The sequence below is a fragment of the Heptranchias perlo genome, chromosome 2 (genome assembly GCF_035084215.1).
Source record: "Heptranchias perlo isolate sHepPer1 chromosome 2, sHepPer1.hap1, whole genome shotgun sequence".
NCBI lineage: Eukaryota > Metazoa > Chordata > Chondrichthyes > Hexanchiformes > Hexanchidae > Heptranchias > Heptranchias perlo.
In genome coordinates, this window is record NC_090326.1 from 138,220,486 (window position 1) to 138,235,637 (window position 15,152).

The following is a 15,152-nucleotide window of genomic DNA, read 5'->3' on the forward strand; positions in this document are numbered from 1 at the left end:
CACTTACTCGCCAATAACCTGCTCACTGATGCTCAGTTTGGGTTGCGCCAGGACCACTCGGCTCCAGACCTCATTACAGCCTTGGTCCAAACATGGAAAAAAGAGTTGAATTCCAGAGGTGAGGTGAGAGTGACTGCCCCTGACATCAAGGCAGCCTTTGACCGAGTGTGGCACCAAGGAGCCCTAGTAAAACTGAAGTCAATGGGAATCAGGGAGAAAACTTTCCAGTGGCTGGAGTCATACCTAGCACAAAGGAAGATGGTAGTGGGTGTTGGAGGCCAATCATCTCAGCCCCAGGACATTGCTGCAGGAGTTCCTCAGGGCAGTGTCCTAGGCCCAACCATCTTCAGCTGCTTCATCAATGACCTTCCCTACATCATAAGGTCAGAAATGGGGATGTTCGCTGATGATTGCACAGTGTTCAGTTCCATTCGCAACCCCTCAGATAATGAAACAGCGCGAGCCTGCATGCAGCAAGACCTGGACAACATCCAGGCTTGGGCTCATAAGTGGCAAGCAATTTTCGTGCCAGGCAATTACCATCTCCAACAAGAGAGAGTCTAACCACCTCCCCTTGACATTCAACGGCATTACCATCGCCGAATCCCCCACCATCAACATCCTGGGGGTCACCATTGACCGGAAACTTAACTGGACCAGCCATATAAATACTGTGGCTACAAGAGCAGGTCAGAGGCTGGGTATTCTGCGGCGAGTGACTCACCTGACTCCCCAAAGCCTTTCCACCATCTATAAGGCACAAGTCAGGAGTGTGATGGAATACTCTCCACTTGCTTGGATGAGTGCAGCTCCAACAACACTCAAGAAGCTCGACACCATCCAAGACAAAGCAGACCGCTTGATTGGCACCCCATCCACCATCCTAAACATTCACTCCCTTCACCACCGGCGCACAGTGGCTGCAGTGTGTACCATCCACAGGATGCACTGCAGCAACTCACCAAGGCTTCTTCGACAGCACCTCCCAAACCCGTGACCTCTACCACCTAGAAGGACAACAGCAGCAGGCACATGGGAACAACACCACCTGCACGTTCCCCTCCAAGTCACACACCATCCCGACTTGGAAATATATCGCCGTTCCTTCATTGTGGCTGGGTCAAAATCCTGGAACTCCCTTCCTAACAGCAATGTGGGAGAACCTTCACCACACGGACTGCAGCGGTTCAAGAAGGCGGCTCACCACCATCTTCTCAAGGACAATTAGGGATGGGCAATAAATGCTGGCCTCGCCAGCGACGCCCACGTCCCATGAACGAATAAAAATACTGGACACTAAACTCAAAGCCTTCTGGATCAGTTCTACGGTGTATTTACCGACTGAGCCATTAGGTATTTTTCTTTTAAATGCTGTTTAATCCTTTTAGAAGTATGGTAATATTTTCCTCTGAAATATCAAATAAGACCCAGATGTTGACTTCTTAAGTATTATAAAAGGAGAAATCATTCCTTTCTTCGTGCGTATCTCAAATTTATCTTTCCTCACAGAGATTACTGAGAATATTGTGAATATTGAGATTTGTGAGAATATCTCTGGAACTGACAGCATCTCCTCGGAAAAGGGATATTGCGGCTTTAAAAAGTAAATTAGGCACACACGATATTGCCAGCAGTAATGCAGGTTTTTCGTCTTCCAATCTTTTGACTGTTAATGTTATAGTTCCACAGAAACATTCCTTTCTGATTTTATTGGCAACTGTCAAAAAATTCTTCCTGAGCCTTTCTCTCCGCTGAAACGAAAAAGAGTTTTATGGTGAACGGTAAAATGACAGAAACAGATGGCGTTCACAGTGCACGGTAGCCACATGTCGTAGAATAACCAGCAATCTTCTTTGTTCTGATCGGAGGAGCCCCAAAGAAATCAAACGGAAAGAATTAAAGGATAAATGTTAAAATCCTCCACATGGTGTTGTAATATAAACCTTCTAACAATATTGAGAATGACACAGCCCCAGGTACATATTTAAACTGTCATGCTTAACTGTACGTAATTTCAAAGAGCTGGCTTGTCAAGACGTTTGGACCTGCACAGCTGAAACGACTGCTTATACAATTTGCACCATTCCTGTCACCTCGACATGATCCACTATGTCGCTGGCGGTCAGAAAAGAAGCCGTAAGTCCTGGTTGACAGTGTTAAAAGCTTTCACTATAATTTTTGTTCAATAAAGATCATAATTAACGCTGTCAGAAATCTGAAACTTCATATGTTTTTCCTGAAAAATCTACTTAGAATCCCAGTCTCAGCTGAATCTGGTCTCCATTAAGAGATTTTTTTGTCAATTCTCCCCTGGGACATCAGATGGAGAGCAACATGTCAAAGGCAGGAACGACGGACAGTTACAGTACTGCTCAAATAAACCACGACTCTTGTTGCATACTACAGTATAATAACAACAGCTTGTAATTATATAGTGCTTTTAATGTGGTAAAACACCCCAAGGCCCTATACCAAGGCAATGCTACTTTGCCAAAGGTGGTGTCTTTCAGATGAGACATTACACTGAGGCCCTGACTGCCTATTCAGCAACTGGTTAGTGAGTGCAGTATTAAGCTATGACAGGAGGCACCATAGTCAAGCCTGATCTTGCATTCACCTCAAGTTCATGCGCTTTCCTGCAAAGTTCACTGAGTAACAATCAGGAGCAAGAGTCCTGACTGCGCTTCTTTCCCATCCTCTAGCCTGATTACGGCTATTTTTTTTTCCCTCTTCTGATACCACGGCTGAGATCAGTTAACTTAATACAGACTATAAATCAAAAATGGATTCAAATCAGCACCTTTCCATTCTTGTGTAATTTGTGCAAATTGGTGTAAGAGTTTTTGGTGGATTGCCATCAGAGCTGGAGGCATCAGGACAACTATTTTCTGGCCAATTCATTTTTGATCGATGTTTATAAAATAATGAAGGGACTAGATTGTGTTTATGTGTATCAATTATTCCTACTGAATATGTTAGGGAGGACCAGGGGCCAGGTTTACAACTTATGTAAGGGCAGAACTAGGTTGTATAGTAGGCGATTCTTTTCCAAGAGAATAGTGGATCTGTGGAACAGGTTGCCAGTTCGTATGGTGAACATCAATTCACTCTATTCCTTTAAGAGACAGCTGGACCCGTTTCTGGTTGGGATGGAGATGACCTCATAATATAAATCAGGCTCGATGTGATCTCCTGGACTAGTTTTGATCACCTAAAGGCGTCGGAGAGGAAATTTTCAGATCTTTTCCCCCTAATTGGCCTGAGTTTTCATTTGGTTTTTCACTTCTCCCAGGAGATTACATGACTCTGGGCAGGTGGGGAGTGTATTTGTTGTGATGGTCTAGGCACCACAACTATATTGGACAGGCTAGATGGACCGGTGGCCCTTTTTCTGTCCATCATATTCGTACGTTGTTTGTATGTTGAAACATTTTGACCTGGATTTTAACTGCAAGCAGGTTTCCGTTGGGAAATTGTGCTGGCAAATTCATTTCCCGCCTTTCTGCAGCAGAATAAAGCCCGGGTATTTTAATGGCCGGGCCTCATTTAAATCCGCTGGCCAACTTCCCGCCTGTTTTGGACAGAAGGTTGGTTGGGAAATACAAAAGAAAAATCGCACAGCTCCTCCTGGCCCCAAAGGAAAGAAAAACACTTAGCTTTTATCAGCTTCTGGGGCTGATCTTCTTCTGTTCCGAGTTAGCTTGGCAGGAAAGTTACTGCAGCCTCCCCACTCAGGCCTGAGTTAAAATTGCATATCTAAAGAAGGATCCCGCTGGCTTTGAGCCTTCCTTGCCGCCTGCTCAGGAGACTAGGTTAAAATCGCAGACATCGGGATTCTGGCAGCTCCTGGACAGGCAACTAACGCGGAGGATTTTAACTGCCTATCCAGCTGGTTTCCACTGGGCAGGTAGGATTAAAATCGCCCCCTTTGTATTGAACCCTCCCTAAACCTCACCGCCTCTCTACCTCTCTCTCCTCTTTTAAGACCCTCCTCAAAACCTGCCTCTTTGACCAAGCTTTTGGTCACCTGTCCCAATATCTCCTTAATTGGCTCGATGTCAATTTTTGTCTGATTACGCTCCTGTGAAGCGTCTTGGGACGTTTTACTACATTAGCTGTTAAATCCCCTGGTCCTGATGGCCCACATCCGAGGGTTCTAAAAGAGGTGGCTGTAGATATAATGGATACATTGGTTATGATCTCCAAAATTCCCTAGATTCTGGAACGGTCCCAGCTGATTGGAAGGTAGCAAATGTGACCCCGCTATTCAAGAAATGAGGGAGAGAGAAAACAGGGAACGACAGGCCAGTTAGCCTGATATCAGTCATCGGGAAAATGCTGGAATCCATTATTAAGGAAGTGGTAACAGGGTAATTAGAAAATCATAATACGATTAGGCAGAGTCAACATGGTTTTATGAAAGGGAAATCACGTTTGACAAATGTATTAGTTTTTTGAGGATGTAACTAGTAGGGTAGATAAAGGGGAACCAATAGATGTCGTATATTTGGATTTTCAATAGGCATTTGATAAGGTGCCACATAAAAGGTTGTTACACAAGGTAAGGGCTCATGGGGTTGGGGGTAACATATTAGCATGGATAGAGGATTGGTTAACAGACAGAAAACAGAGAGTAGGGATAAACAGGTCATTTTCAGGCTGGCAGGTTGCAACTAATGGGGTGCCGCAAGGATCAGTGCTTGGGTATCAGCTATTTACAATCTATATTAATGATTTAGATGAAGGAACCGAGTGTAATGTATCCAAGTTTGCTGACGATACAAAGTTAGGTGGGAAAGTAAGCTGTGAGAAGGACACAAAGGGCAGCATTTTAGCACCCGCTATCAGGTGCGTTCCTGGCGGGGGGGCCCCGAAAATCGTGAAATCCCATAGCGGGACCGGAGCCCGCCTCGAACCCGCGCACTTCCGGGTTCCCCGCTGACCCGCCGGCGTGCGCGCGCAGCCCCCGCTGGTGGGAATCCCGCAGGCAATTAAAGCCAGCGGGATGCCACTTGAAAGTATTTAGTTGGCTTGTTCAGGTCATTAACTGACCTGATTAAGGGATTATGTGAGGAGGGGTGGGATTTTAGAGCAACCTGGGACTGTTTCCCACACTGGGGGAAACACTCCCAGTTCAAATGGACCTGTTGCAGCCATCAACCTGTGGCAGCTGCAAAGGTCCATTTGACAGGTCGGGGGGGGGGGGAGACCCTCACTCATTGCAGGAGGCCACTCTGTCACTTGGGACAAAGTTTGGCCTCCACCACCCTCCTCCTGACAATCAAAGTCACCAACCTGCACACTTACCCCGGTGTCCAGACACATGTACCTACCTTGCGGACCCCCTCAGATGTACATCTTCCGGATGGGGGCCGTCATAGCTGCAGTCATGACCTCCTCGGAGGGCGAACAGCATCACCAGCCTCGCCATCCACGCCGTCCACCTCTGACACGTGGAGCTCCACAACAGAGTGCTGTGACACATCCACCTGCACAGCAGGAGGGAGGGCAACCGCAGAGAGAGATGCGTCGCAGAGGGCACTACCCTCGCCACAGGGTCTACAGACCGAGGCTCAGCTTCCTGGACCTCTCTAAGCAGCAGTGTACACGGAGGCTCAGAGTCACTCGACATGTAGTCGTGGACATCTGCAGCCTCCTTCATGCCATGCTGCTCCTGGCTGGCCCGAGCACCATCTTCTTACCTATCTCTGTCAAAGTCACCACTGCCCTCAACAACTTCTTCTCCGCATCCTTCCAGGGTGCAACCGGGGACATCGCCGACGTCTCTCAGCCGTCTGCACAAAAGAGCCCTGCAAATACACCTACACCCACTCTGCAGTGACACACTGGGTGGCATCAGTCGTGGGTCTTCATCGTGATCCTCAGGAAAGGGCATTATTGCACAGACCAGACAAGATTCGCGAAGACATGGCAGTAGTGGTGCCAATATAATATGTAATGTGAGTTGGTCAGAAATTCAATATAAGTAACAACCATGACAAACCCTCAAACACCCTTGTGCATCCCCTTCATGCTCACGACACGTTTGCCTTACGCTTCCTACTGCACATATGTGATGCATGCCCTGTGGCTGCAGCACAGGTAGTGGCAGGTTGAGTGAGGCTGGCCGTGAAAGAGATGCATGAGAGGGTGAGTACGAGATAGAGCCATGAGATTGTATGAGGATTGGGTTGAGTGGTAGTGGCGGGATGAGTACTGGCGAGGTGAGTAGGTGCAGGTACAATGAGGATGAGGTTTGAGTGGGTATGAGGGGTGATGTGACAGAGTAGTGTTTGCAGTGCAGAAGGAGATGTGGGTTGGGGGCGGTCATGTGGCAGACGGAGTGTGGGGGAATGAGTAAGTGTACTCACTTTGGCTGACCTACTGAGGTCATTGGAGCGCCTCCTGCACTGTATTCAGGTGGGCGATATGTTGGTGGTGCAGGTGACCTCCTCTGCCACCTCGAGCCAGGCCTTCCTGGTGGCAGAGGCAGGCCGCTCCCTCCAGCCCGCCGGGGGGAAGATCTCTGTCCTCCCTCTCCTCCTCACCCCATCTAATGGAGTGAGGCATCATTAAACTGGGAGCAGCCTTCCCCCTGGGCTGCTCCATGCTGTGATTTTTTCTGTTTGTTGCAGCATCTGTCAGTGGAGGACTGCCCCTTTAAATAGGGCTCCTCCAGCTGACAGATCTTACTGCACATGCGCAGCCCGCCCGACGCGCAGATCAGCAGTGGGGAACCCGGAGGAGAAGGTAAGTGGATCCAATTAGTGGATTGGATGCTACAATCGCGCGGGAAGCTGACTAATTTCACCGGGCGTGTGGCCCCCCCGCCGAGAACCCGCAGCCCTGCTAACATCGGGCCCAAAGAGTCTGCAAAGAGATTTAGACAGGTTAAGTGAGTGGGCAAGAAGGTGGCAGATGGAGTAGAATGTGGGGAAATGTGAGGTTATATGAAGAATAGAAAAACAGAATATTTTTTAAATGGTGAGAAACTTTTAAATGTTGGTGTTGAGAGAGATTTGGGTGTCCTTATACAAGAAACACAAAAAGTTAGCATGCAGGAACAGCAGGAAATTAAGAAAGCGAATGGAATGTTGGCCTTTATTGCAAGGGGGTTGGAGTACAAGAGTAAGGAAGTCTTACTACAATTGTACAGGGCTTTGGTGAGACCTCACCTGGAGTACCGTATACAGTTTTGGTCTCCTTATCTAAAGGAAGGATATACTTGCCTTCAGACGCGGTGCAACAAAGGTTCACTAGATTAATTCCTGGGATGAGAGCGTTGTCCTATGAAGAGAGGTTGAGTAGAATGGGCCTATACTCTCTGGAGTTTAGATGAACGAGCAGTGATCTAATTGAAATATATAAGATTATAAGAGGGCTTGACAGGGGAGATGCTGAGAGGTTATTTCCCATGGCTGAAGAGTCTAGAACTAGGGAGCATAATTACAGGATAAGTGGTCAGCTATTTCAGACTGCGATGAGGAGGAATTTCTTCACTCAGTGGGTTGTGAATCTTTGGAATACTCTACCCCAGAGGGCTATGGATGCTGAGTCATTGAATATATTTAAGGCTGAGATAGACAGATTTCTGGAATCTAGGCGAATCAAGGAATATGGGGATCGGGCAGATGGAGTAGAATGTGGGGAAATGTGAGGTTATAGGAAGAATAGAAAAACAGAATATTTTTTAAATGGTGAGAAACTTTTAAATGTTGGTGTTCGGAGAGATTTGGGTGTCCTTGTACAAGAAACACAAAAAGTTAGCATGCAGGAACAGCAGGAAATTAAGAAAGCGAATGGAATGTTGGCCTTTATTGCAAGGGGGTTGGAGTACAAGAGTAAGGAAGTCTTACTACAATTGTACAGGGCAGGAATATGGGGATCGGGAGTTGAGGTCGAAGATCAGCCACAATCTGAATGAATGGTGGAGCAGGCTCGAGGGGCTATGTGGCCTACTCCTGCTCCTATTTCTTATGTTCTTATGTTAAAGGAACTATATAAATGCAAATTGTAGTTGTTGAGCAGAATTGTTGTTGTTGAGAATCTTATTTTAACTTGCCATCTGTGTTGCTGACAACATACTGTTTAGTTTGGTCTGTAAGGAATGCTGTTGAACATGGGTGTCTATATGTACATTTTCCAGAATCAGGCCAGGACCTACTCCGTTAATGGTAGGGCGTTGGGGAGAGTTATGGAACAAAGAGATCTAGGAGTACAGGTTCATAGCTCCTTGAAAGTGGAGTCACAGGTGGATAGGGTGGTGAAGAAGGCATTCAGCATGCTTGGTTTCATTGGTTAGAACATTGAATACAGGAGTTGGGATGTCTTGTTGAAGTTGTACAAGACATTAGTAAGGCCACACTTGGAATACTGTGTACAGTTCTGGTCACCTTATTATAGAAAGGATATTATTAAACTAGAAAGAGTGCAGAAAAGATTTACTAGGATGCTACCGGGACTTGATGGTTTGACTTATAGGGAGAGGTTGGATAGACTGAGACTTTTTTCCCTGGAGAGTAGGAGGTTTAGGGGTGATCTTATAGAAGTCTATAAAATAATGAGGGGCATAGATAAGGTAGATAGTCAAAATCTTTTCCCAAAGGTAGGGGAGACTATAACGAGGGGGCATAGATTTAAGGTGAGAGGGGAGAGATACAAAAGGGTCCAGATGGGGCAATTTTTTCACTCAAAGGGTGGTGAGTGTCTGGAACGAGCTGCCAGAGGCAGTAGTAGAGGCGGGTACAATTTTGTCTTTTAAAAAGCATTTGGACAGTTACATGGGTAAGATGGGTATAGAGGGATATGGGCCAAGTGCAGGAAATTGGGACTAGCTTAGTGGTATAAACTGGGCGACATGGACATGTTGGGCCGAAGGGCCTGTTTCCGTGTTGTAAACTTCTATGATTCTATGATTCTATTACAGTAGCACTTTCTCCATGTTAATTCTACTCAGCCTGTCAATGCAGTGTCGCCTTCAGACTTTGAACAAACAAGTCCACCCAAAACAGTTTATGTCAATAGAGCAATTTCTACTCACTTTCTGATAAATTCTTTTGGACAATGGAATAGTTTGCGAAGAAGCCATCCCTAGCGATTGCAGTATCCGTGTGCAGCGTTAAAGACAGAATGCCCGTGAGTGACTGAATACGTTCAGGAGCGACCTGCCCACAGAAGCGTCCTATATGAAGACCAACTGAAACAGAGAGATAAAAATGCATGAATAAATCAGGATTCAGATTCTAAATTATACCAGCGAGTTTTTCTTGTAGCATGGTGGGTGGGAGGCGGTGGGGGGGGGGGGGGGGAGGGGGGAGGGTGGGAGAGGGGTGTTGCAGCAGGAGCACATTCAATAACGATTTGCATTTGTATCGTTAACAATCTTTCTTGAAGCATGTTTAATTTTCTTACTCTTAATGGAACAACTTTCTCCTGTAGTATAATGTTGTCATTATCTAGGATGAATAATTGAACTGTCCAAAATAGTCTTAATAGGTGTGAAAATAAGCTTCAGAACCTTGTTTTTAATTGACAAACTTTGAGTGTAAGCCAAGGCCCATTAACACAGCACCAGCAAGGTTGAAAAGAGTAAGAGGGAGTATTTGTTCGCTGATGCCAAGCTTATCTTTTAACAGAGAAGACTGTAGGAGGGGAAGCAGGCTGAGAAAAGCAAGGAGTTGCACAGTTTTGAAGACCTGGGAAATAACGATTTAGCGAAGGAAGAGTCTTACGCCGGGAATTTGCTCGCGGCTCTGCCACGTGTGAAAGGGGTTTCTGCCGAAATTACAACGGTGGAGCGGAAGAAGCTCCAAGCAAATTAACCCTCTTGATCTTTACACATTGAAAGTGACAGGCTAGACCTGTGACTAGGGATGGGGTAGTGTATTGGTATATCAATGGCATAGCAGGGTGTGAGTTTATGTGGAAGATTACTCCAGACAACAACCTCCTTGGTCATCAGTGGGAAGTTTCTGAGTTGAGGTAAGGCACATCCCCCCCCAACCCAGAGAAAGAACCAAAATTAAACAGTAGATCAACTGGGGCCTCTCTAACCCACGCACCAGGAGACGGGTCCATAGTGACACTGGCAGAAGACTGAGAGCAGATCACCTGCCCACCGTCATGGGCAGGAAATGGTGCATGATCCAGAGGAATTGAAAGAGGAGGGGAAATTTTTTTTTAAATTGAGGAATAGTGCTGGGAGGAAGAAAATAGTTCGTAGGAAAAATAAATCACTAAATAACCCAGAAATGACCACTTATTTCCAGAACTTCTTCCAGCATTACAAAGGGACACATTGTGACACAAGAATGTGTCAGGAATTAGAAATGAGAAAACCTGGAAACTTTGATCTCTAGAGGCTGACATGTAAACCACATTGCAGTGCTTTTGTGGATGACGTTTTTCCATCTTGTGATTTTCCAGGGAAGCAGTGTGGACACAAAAGTGACTAAATTACTCTTTTGTTTTGTCTGCTATAAAGAAGGTACCTAAAGGCTTATGGACTTTTGGAGGATTCTTCCTGGCCTGCAAGATTATAAGCTCATTGGAATGGGCAAAAATCAGTACACATGGTGCGGGTAACTCTTAAGACCCAAGAGAAGCTATGTCGCATCAGAGCTGTGTGCTGAAGACTGCCAAAGAAAAGCTCCAAAGAGCAAAGCTGCCTTAGAGATTCAGGGCTGTAGAAAAACAAACACTGATAGTTCTGGTCATGTACTGTTCTGCTTGAAAAGCGCTGCCTGAAAGTTTATTAAAATACTTCACAGTCTCTTTAAATTCTAATCCTCCAGTAAAAAAGGTTTAGATTAAAGATTCCCCGGTAACACTCAATTTAAGAGAAAGTCGCTGTAATTTCTTGCTTGAGTTTTGGGATTAGCAAACCCAAAAAGGCGAGTTCATTTATTTTTGCTAATTTCTTATAGCATGTTGAAATCCTGAAGGAAAGCAGAACAACGATGAGAAATGGTGTAATGATGGTAATGTTTAAGATTGTGCACATGTTGTTGTCCTAAAGTGGCTCATGTGCATTTAAAGCAGATGGTAAATGTCACAGCAGAAACAATGAAGCATAGAAATTGCTGTTTGATCGCTTTGATGGCGTCATTAGCCCATTTATTTCGAAAGGGTTAACATCACCCATTAAAAAACTCGGGGTGGGTGGGCGGGGGGGGGTAATTTTGACTTTGTGCGATAGTGTAAAATGGGTGATAGTGAGTTCACAGCCCATTTTACACCTCTCCCGATTTTTATTTAGATCGGGAGAGATGTAAAACGGGCTGCCAATTCGCTATCACCCATTTTACACTATCGCACAAAGTCAAAATGACCCCCTTGTTAGTTAACCAGCTTATTATTTACCAACTCACAGACTTGATTATTTCAATGAGATTGATATGTTCTCAAAAAACTCAGCATCGTTTCTCTTCTCCTAGGACTACAGATGCACAGTTGCACTCATAAGACATCCTACACGATACAGCAAGGGCTAGATCAAATCAAATAATGATCAGCAGTGGGGATTCTGCATGTTTGTAATGAATGTCATCTTGTTTTCATCATCAGAGCTCATATTAAATTAAAATTCCAAACACAGCCTGTGAAAAGTAGCATTTCTGAAAACAACACCAGAATAACACTGTCAGGAGAACTGCGAGACTAGCCAGTAACCAGCTACTCCAGGCATTAGTGTACATTTGAGGTTATTGCAGGAACCTTCAGGGAAATCCTACAACACTGCCAGCAGAATATAAGTCGTAACTATTTGGTTCTATTACACTCTTGGGCTACATTTGACAAGATTTCTTCAGGCAATCTGTAGCAATGACTGTCTGCGACCTTTATTGAAAGACTGTGGGCTCAATTTTGAAATGGTGGCGGTTTGGCAGCAGGGGAGTGAAGGTGCGCGTGGCAAACCCGAATTTTAAAAAAACTCACCGTTTCCGGCGCGATCACAACGTAATTGATGGTGATTAAAGTTCTTTCCGGGTTTCGTGCAGGAGCTGCAACGCCGGGGCGGGGGGGAGGGGTGGGGGAGAGAGAGAGCGAGACATCATCCAGCACTGGAATGGAAGCACGTGGGGGAGGGGAGAGGAGAAGATCGGGGGAGGGGAGAGGAGAAGATCGGGGGGGGTAACGGGGGGAGAGGGGAAAATCGGGGGAACATTGTGGGGGGAAGAGGGGGAGATTGGGGGGACGTCGGTGGGGGAAGAGGGGGAGATCAGAGAGAGAGACATCGGGGGCTGAGAGGGACATCGGAGAGGGAGACATCAGACATCGGAGCAGGGTGGAAAGGTAGGTTGATTTTGTGTTTTAACTTTGTGCAATGGTTTGTTATTTACTTTATTTCATTTCTTTTTGCCTGATCCGGCCCTTTATGCCTGGTTTCACCAGGCGTGAATCAGAAGCCGTGGGAAAGCCACCCAGGTAAGTTAAAAATCGTTCTAACTACCTAATATGTCACAAGTAAAGTACCGTAAGTACCTCAATGAGGTACACTTGGTTCTTTAACTATCGTCCCGCCAGCTTTAATTGCTGGCGGGACTTCTGGAATCGGGTGGCCCACCGGCACACAGGTGCGTCTGTGGGGAACTCGGAAGTCGGCGGGCTGGAGCCGGCTTCTGAACCCGCTCTGCATTTCTGCAATTTTCGCAGTCCCCCGCCCCCAACGTACCCGCAATTTACGTTTAAAATCGAGCCCTGTGTGTGCACAGGGCTGGGGATATTACCATCATCATCAGGTTTGTTTCCATCTTGAAATAACTCTGCTTATCTTGCAGTTCTTAGGTTTTGTTGATTGGGATGTTTCTTATTATCAGCTTATTTGCATCATTTAGTGATTTTATACCATATGTTTCTGTTTAATTTCTCTTCAAACATTATATTCTCACACACAACTAAGGATATGCAATTATATTGAAATATCGCAATGCATCAATATATTGTAACATCCCTAGCTTTGTGTGAGAAGATAACAATCCCATAATCCTGTAGAAACCCATTAATTGTTGCACAATTGCAAATTACCAAACTGTTTCAACAAATGCCTTTAACATAAAAAGCATTCCAAGGTAATTTACAGAGGGGGTGAAACAAATAGATGCAAGGGAATATAGGTATGGATTTAGAGCCAATGTTGAAGAGTCAGAAGAGGAGACCGAGAGATGATCGAAATGTCTAAGTTTTGGTTTGGTGGCTGCCCCTTTAAAACTCGGGTATTATGCAGAGAGAATTTAACTGCCAACTATAGGCACAATCTTGCACCAAACCTATCCTGGCACAATATTGATAAGTTTATCTTTATAGTTTCCGTCATAAGAGTCTACAGAGGAAGGCTAACACACAATTCTCATATGTACAGATTTTGTGCTTGGCTCAGTTTGTATTCCACTGACAGTTCCTTTATGAATTTGAATGGCTGTTTATTCTTAATTCCAGGAAGTACTGTTTTCAGGGATATAAAAGAGAATGGTTCTGGATAAAACTGCCGGTTGATGAAAAATCCAATGAGAGGGACTGTTTTCAAATCTTAGAGAAGCAAAGAAACCGTTTGAAAATCTCAGAAGAGATTGGTTGATGTTCCTTAAAGACAGGAGAAACACTGTGGGAGCAATATCTCTTGACCCTTCTGGTGCACTCCCAGCACAACTCCAGCAGGAGTGCAACAGAAAGGGCCCAGAGATCTACTGGGACCAGGATATACTGGGTAATGACCGATGGGTCACGACCGGGAGTTTCCGCTAGACTTTGAAGTGTTCAATTGACCTTAATAGCAATGGTAAACAATTTTACAACACCAAGTTATAGTCCAGCAATTTTATTTTAAATTCACAAGCTTTCGGAGGCTTCCTTCTTCCTCAGGTGAACATTTCCAACAACGCTCACCTGAGGAAGGAGGAAGCCTCCGAAAGCTTGTGAATTTAAAATAAAATTGCTGGACTATAACTTGGTGTTGTAAAATTGTTTACAATTGTCAACCCCAGTCCATCACCGGCATCTCCACATCATTAATAGCAATGAGCTAGGGGAGGACAAAACCTTCCAGGGTTCCCCTCCTGATGGCTATTTGATAACCCCTACTGGAATGCGATCATGTGTGGAATTCAGGTGGGTTGGTCTAGGTTATGCTGCCCGTCATGGTGACATTCGAGGTTTACACACAAAGAATGGCTACTTAGGTAGGGTATCAGACAAAGACAAGGGACTTATGGAACCACTGCCTTCAGGAGAGCTGGGAGGAAATGGGGAGGGGGGAACACTTTAGCTCAGGGCTATAATGGCCTTACTGCAGATTGTCTATCTAGCCCTGTGATCCATCTATTGTCAGTATGCCTAGAGCTCTAGGGCCCACAGCAGATCTGGTTTTAATTCCTAAAGGTGTTGAATAATATGCCCTGTATTATCAAGTTAAGAGAATGCAATTAGAAGTGACAGCCTTAACCCACTGTCAGACAGTGCATGGTGTCAATCCAAGACACCACTGTGGCTCTAGGCTCATGTGTCTCAGGCACTCCTCAGGGGTCCCATAAACCAGTTCCAAGAACTATAAATTACTATAAAAGATGTGGATTTGAAAGTATTGCCGAGGAAGCTATCCCCTGCAATAAGTGTCAGCACAATTAGACATATATAATGATGTAAATCCCAGAGAGTGTTCTGGACCAGGAGTGGCCCATAAAAGATGCATCTATACTTTTATTACCCAGGAAGCTGTGATCTGGAGAAAAAAATACAGAAAGAAGAGGCAACAAGAATGTTTATTCCAATCCCACTTTACACTGTGCAGATTTATCCATGGTGTGTCATTACTGGCTAGTTTGTTCTTGCTTTTTAGTGGGATATATTTCTCCTGAACTCTATTGATCACCATTTTAAATATTTCCCACTGTTGTTCTATTTCTTTGTTTATCAGTAAGTTTTTCCAGTTTATTTTCCCTAGTTCCATTCTCATCCCCTTCAGGTATATTTCAAAATTTGCAGATGACACAAAACTTGGAAAGGTAGTAAAGAGGATAGTGATAGACTTCAAGAGGACACAGACAGGCTGATGGAATGGGCGGACACGTGGCAGATGATATTCAACGCAGAAAAGTGTGAAGTGATACATTTCGGTAGGAAGAACGAGGAGAGGCAATACAAACTAAAGGGTACAA

General features: G+C 45.1%; 1 protein-coding gene across 3 annotated transcripts in view; it reads right to left on the reverse strand.

Moving 5' to 3' along the window:
• nrp1a (neuropilin 1a) overlaps positions 1-15,152 on the reverse strand; it is a 165,739-nt gene that overhangs the window by 62,570 nt on the left and 88,017 nt on the right. For all 3 annotated transcript variants that reach the window (XM_068007591.1, XM_068007576.1, XM_068007585.1), the window contains exon 6: positions 9,041-9,196. In XM_068007591.1, coding sequence (XP_067863692.1) covers positions 9,041-9,196 — 156 coding nt within the window. The remainder of the gene's footprint in view (positions 1-9,040; positions 9,197-15,152) is intronic.